This window comes from Ambystoma mexicanum, chromosome 7q (genome assembly GCF_040938575.1).
Source record: "Ambystoma mexicanum isolate Mex_15411 chromosome 7q, UKY_AmexF1_1, whole genome shotgun sequence".
NCBI classification, from domain to species: domain Eukaryota; kingdom Metazoa; phylum Chordata; class Amphibia; order Caudata; family Ambystomatidae; genus Ambystoma; species Ambystoma mexicanum.
In genome coordinates, this window is record NC_090941.1 from 1,045,731,324 (window position 1) to 1,045,737,081 (window position 5,758).

At 48.1% G+C, this 5,758-nt stretch overlaps 1 protein-coding gene across 1 annotated transcript; it reads right to left on the reverse strand.

Annotated features, from left to right (window-relative positions):
* Nucleotides 1–345: 345 nt before the first annotated feature.
* Nucleotides 346–1,296, reverse strand: LOC138528129 (olfactory receptor 51G2-like). Its single transcript, XM_069639582.1, has one exon. It carries the CDS (start codon nt 1,294–1,296, stop codon nt 346–348), a length of 951 nt encoding a protein of 316 aa, XP_069495683.1.
* Between the last annotated feature and the right edge of the window lie 4,462 nt (nt 1,297–5,758).

A 5,758-nucleotide genomic window follows, 5' to 3' on the forward strand; every position in this document is an offset into this window, starting at 1 on the left:
TCAGCAGGGGATAGAAGGAGAGAAAGCAGAAGCAAAGAGGAAGATCTTGAGGTGCTTCCAGAACCAGAGATGGTTCTCCTCAAGAGAGATTCTTCAGAGAGGCAGGGAGGCTGTTCCAGAGGGAGGTCCCAGCCGAAGACAGAGATCTACCACCAACTCGCTGCTTGGAGAAGCGACTAACCCTGAGGGAGTTGGAGGTGGGTGTGAGAAGAGTTCGAGAAGGAAGATCTTAGGAAGAGAGAGTTGAGAGATTAAGAATCACCATTCTTAAAGAAACAACCTGCACTGGTCCCCACAGTTTCTACACAATATTGTCATCCAGTGGGTGGTTGGTATTATCAATGTCTACATTCGTGGTCTCTTTTTTGTGCAAACTCTTTTTCGCAAGGCACTGCGGATTTGTTTGTTTTTTATGCTGTAAAGTATTGGATTCAGTGCAGCTGGTACAATAAGGAAGGCCAACCCCATCAGGACAAGTAGGAGTGGGGAAGCATTCTTCCCATACCGGTGGGCCAACGTCAAACCAATCAGGGCGGAGTAAAAGAGCAAAACAACGCACAAGTGGCTGACACAAGTATTCAACGCTTTCCACCTTTCCTCTTGAGTTGATCTGCTCAGGACGGTCTTTAGAATCATTGCGTAAGAAAACAGTATAAATACTGAGTCCAAAAGATACGTGGCGAGTACAAGGACCAAGCCATACATGCTATTGATGGTCGTGTCTGCGCACGCAAGCCGCATTACATCTGGGTGGTAGCAGAAGGGATGGGAGAGAGCATTGCTGGCACAATATGGAAGCCTATTGAGTAGAAAGGGTATGGGGAAATGAATTCCCGCCCCTCTGACTAGAGCCACTAACCCTATTTTGGCAATAATTGGGTCTAATATTGAGGTATATCTTAGAGGGTTGCATATGGCAACGTATCGATCAAACGCCATTGCCACTAAAATGGCCGATCCCATGGAGCACAGCGAATGAATGAAGTACAACTGAATCAGGCAGGCATAGAAAGTAATGCGGTTGGACTGAAACCAGAACACGCCGAGCACTGTGGGTAGTGTGGAGAGAGTCAACGCCAGATCGGTGGCGGCGAGTAGAGATAGCAGGCGGAACATGGGCTCACTCAGCTGGTGGTCTATCCTTATGATGAACAAAATGAGGCAATTTCCCAGAATGGAGAGAAGATACAATAAGCCCAAAGGTAGGGACATCCAGATTCTTCCGGCCTCATCCCCGGGAAAGCCCATCAGGAGAAACGACGAAAGATGTATGTCGCTGGAGTTGATAGTAGACATGATGCATGTGGGAGCCTCATTGATGTAATCTATGAATCACAAGGTGTAGAAACAAGGTTAGTAAAATAGTGCATGTATGAGGTGGCAATGTTCGCCAAAACATGATTGTTCTGTTTGACTATATGGTCATGCAGGCAATGCAGGCAAGTGAACTCATTCTAAGTCATAGCATGTTTTAGGGTGCTACAAGCTAAGAACACACACATAGGGCCTCATTACGACCCTGGCGGTAAGGGGTTTACGCCAGCGTTAGCTGCGCCGACCCCTTACCGCCAATTACGAGGTCCCTTAGCGCCATGGCGCTTTTAACAACTGCTTTTAGCAGGTGTTAAAAACCATGGCGCTAAGGGACCATGGAGTTAATTACGCCACCGTAATTTACGGAGGCGTAATTAACGCCTTCCCCACTCCCATTATGCCCTATGGGGCAAAAATGGGAATGGGGAAGGGTAAATGGGGATTGGGGACTTACCGCCCCCGCCAACCTCGGAATGGGGCGGTAAGTCCGCCAACCACCATGGCGTAAACATAGTTTACGCCATGATGGTAAAGTCACGGCCCAGGCGGTAACTTACCGCCTGGGTCGTAATGAGGCCCGTAGTCTACTCCATGTGTAAGTTACTCATTCATGTTTTCAATAATTAAGACAGGCCATTTTGTTAAGAGCCAGGCCCAGCTGAGACCTTGCTCAAACATATAAACGGCACATGCTGGTATTCTCAAAATAAATGCATATGAGCTTAAAGTTGTCGACGCTGCTGTGTGCAGTGCACAGATTTAAACATACAATGCTTAGGGGTGAAACATGCATTTAACTATTGCACCTTTTCAGTTCCTTTTCTCATGGTGACAGATCGTTCTGTTTCATGACTGCTGTCACTTCCGACACACATTCTACTTATTTGACCACAACTGCTCCAGTTTCCCACGTGCACTGCACCAGTGGCGTCTTTATGGTAGGACAAACGGGGCTCATGTCCCGGGCCTCCTTTCTGTGATGCTTGGAGGAGGGCCCCCACCTGTCCTTCACTTTGTAGGGTGGGTCCAGCAGGATGTGTGTGTGTAGTGTTGATTATTAATAATTATGTGCACATACTGTCTAAGCCAAGAGAGTGAGATAGTGACTGCCTGCAGCCTGCACACACCTTCCTCTGCCAGCAGCAGTGAGCTGGCAGCTTGAGACAGAGCCAGGCCTTCCTTCACTTCATGAACTCTCTACCTGGAGCCAAGAGGGTGAGACAGTGACTGCCTGCAGCCTGCGCACACGGCCCTCCCCCAGCAGCAGTGGACTGGCAGCTTGAGACAACGCCTGCCTGCAGCCTGCACACACCGTCCTCCCCCAGTAGCAGTGGACTGGCAGCTTGAGACAGAGCCAGGCCTTCCTTCACTTCATGAACTCTCTACCTGGAGCCAAGAGGGTGAGACAGTGACTGCCTGCAGCCTGCACACACGGCCCTCCCCCAGCAGCAGTGGACTGGCAGCTTGAGACAACGCCTGCCTGCAGCCTGCACACACCGTCCTCCCCCAGTAGCAGTGGACTGGCAGCTTGAGACTCAGCCAGGCCTTCCTTCACTTCATGAACTCTCTACCTGGAGCCAAGAGGGTGAGACAGTGACTGCCTGCAGCCTGCACACACGGCCCTCCCCCAGCAGCAGTGGACTGGCAGCTTGAGACAACGCCTGCCTGCAGCCTGCACACACCGTCCTCCCCCAGTAGCAGTGGACTGGCAGCTTGAGACAGAGCCAGGCCTTCCTTCACTTCATGGACTCTCTACCTGGAGCCAAGAGGGTGAGACAGTGACTGCCTGCAGCCTGCACACACGGCCCTCCCCCAGCAGCAGTGGACTGGCAGCTTGAGACAACGCCTGCCTGCAGCCTGCACACACCGTCCTCCCCCAGCAGCAGTGGACTGGCAGCTTGAGACAGAGCCAGGCCTTCCTTTACTTCATGGACTCTCTACCTGACCTGGCAAAAATGACCAGCCTTTAATCTCAGTGGCTGGATTGTGTGGCAACCCAGTGAGGGGGTGCAAGCATTACTTTACACAAACTGTCTAATTGGTGTTAGCAGTTTCTTTTTAAGAAGAAAAAAAGCTCTTGATCACTACATTTTGTTACAATCTGCAGGGCCAGCCTGGTTTGCATTTTAGTTCACAATTCAAAATTAATTATGCGTCCTGTGTCAAGGATCCTGAGAGAGAAGACAAACTAAAAAATCAACAAATTCTGCTGTCATGAGAGGGGGCGTAGACACAGTGGTGCTAAGTCAGACCGAAGGTGCAGAAATTGCAGTTGCTTTTGCGATTGTCTCTCAGCCCCTGCTCAGAGTCCTCCTCGGCTGACTTTTAAAGGCTTGTGCTGCACAGCATTATGAACAAGTGCACAGCTGGCGAAACTTCCCTTGTGCTGACCCCAGCATAAACTTCTTCTTCGTTATATGTTATCATTCGTTATTTATAACGCCCTTAATACCCAGAGGTTTCCAAGCGCGGCCCCGGGGATTGAACCTGTGTTGCTCGTCCCAGCTTGCTTTCTAAGGCGAGCATGTTGCCCCAGAGCCATCTTCCCGAGACGTTATAGCAAGGCACAGTGTTAGAATCTCAAGTGGAATTCTGGGGTGTTTTTGGGGGGCACTGGCCTGTCACTGGCAATTAAAGCTTAGCTTTTATGTGGTCATAGGGCTTAAGCTACGTCTTTCTCCTCTTTATCTACGATTGTCCACAAGCCAAAGGGTGGTCTGGCTGCGTGTAAATATTTCCCAAAGAAGCATCAGTCTCTACTCACAGGCTGTGTGACTTTACATGCGCTCTCAATGCATCAGCAGCCAAAAACAGAACTCTCAAAAATGGGATCAGTGATCACAGACAAGTTACATCCTGCTTTCTCCTCGTTTGTGCAACACATTTGTATACTGTTAATATGCTTTAAGTTCAATGAATTTCAAGGTGGCTCTTGTTTTACAAACTAATTCTGAATGATAAAACGAGGGAATTCACCTATTGGAATTACCTTCAGGAAATAAAAATGCAGTATAATCTCTGCACCACACAACCCCCCATTTGATGTCCTTTTATGTTGCAGAAAACGTGCTCTTCCCATTCATTGTAACACATTGATTGTGTGATCATATGTGCTCCACTTGGATATAACAAGCATTGACAAAGCCAACAGTTTTAGTTGGTAAACAGGCATTAGAAATGTGTTTGCCAGGCAGCAGGCACTGACATATTGGCACAGGTATTCACACTATTTCCTGTTGCCATCATGTGGCCAAGCACTGCAATTATGGCAGTGCCTGACACATGCCTAGCCCATGCCTACACAAAGGTCATAAGTATTGATACTGACAATGCTTGATTTCTTGAGTCACATACAGCATCACACACAGCACAGGTTTCAGTCCAGGCTCTATGCAGCCTCTCTGAGAACACATGAATGTATGGAGCCCTATAAAGGAGCACCAAAGTACACAGGCATTGGACTTTAAGGCACCAGTGCCCATACCAACACGCCAGCCAGACTGCTATTTTCTCACCAGGGACTGGGGAGCAGAAGCTGTGGTGTTTAACATATTTATTCTAGGAATGCACATAGCTCAGGTTTACAATGCTCAGGTTTTGCACTGCGTCAGAGTCCATGGCTCTGCCAAAACGGAGAGAGCAGAGCCAGATTCAAGGTATCTAAGTGCTTAGTTTTCCACTACAGGCTTAAAGGGTGCCGGTGGAGTTGGAAGGAAGGCTGCTGTGCTTTTCCCAGATGAATGGGAATTTTACTAGGGTTTACACATAGGAGTGGGCCTACTGAAGGATGTATTTTCAGATTACTGTAAAAATAGACCGGAAACTCCTCGGTAGTCTTCTATGGCATTAGGTGGTATGTATCTGTAGAAACGCAAGTCTGGTAAAATAGCACAGCTCAGAGTGTTAAGCACTTGCTTCTAACATCTCTGTTCACCCTGCAAATTACAGTTTCCAGTAACGAACGAACCGACTCATCCTTTCATCCTTTGTATGTAAATACATGGCCATTTACAATGCTACACAATGTCATACATGGTAGCAGCAAGTGATATATGAAACATGCATGGGCATAGCCAGCAGTTTTGCCGTTGTGTAGGCCTGGGCTAGGTATTTTACTAAGAACTGCCATAACGGTCCTACCTGACCTGGTGTGCTTATCTCTGGGCATATGATTTGCCCTCACAAATAATTTAAATAAAATGTCCTGGTACTCAACCTTTTACTCTTCCTACACTCGGTGCTCGATCTCTTCTTCCATGGCTTTGACTCGCCTTGCCTTACCATTTCCTAAGTCTGCTTTGTTTGCTGCCAAGCTCCTGTAAGCCTCTGAAAGTCACAGATTGGCAAGTTAGCTCAGTGGGTTAATGCATCCGCTGTAAGGGTGTATGAGTAAAGGTGTGTGTGTGTGCTGGTATCATTCAGGGTTATATAAAATGACACTGAT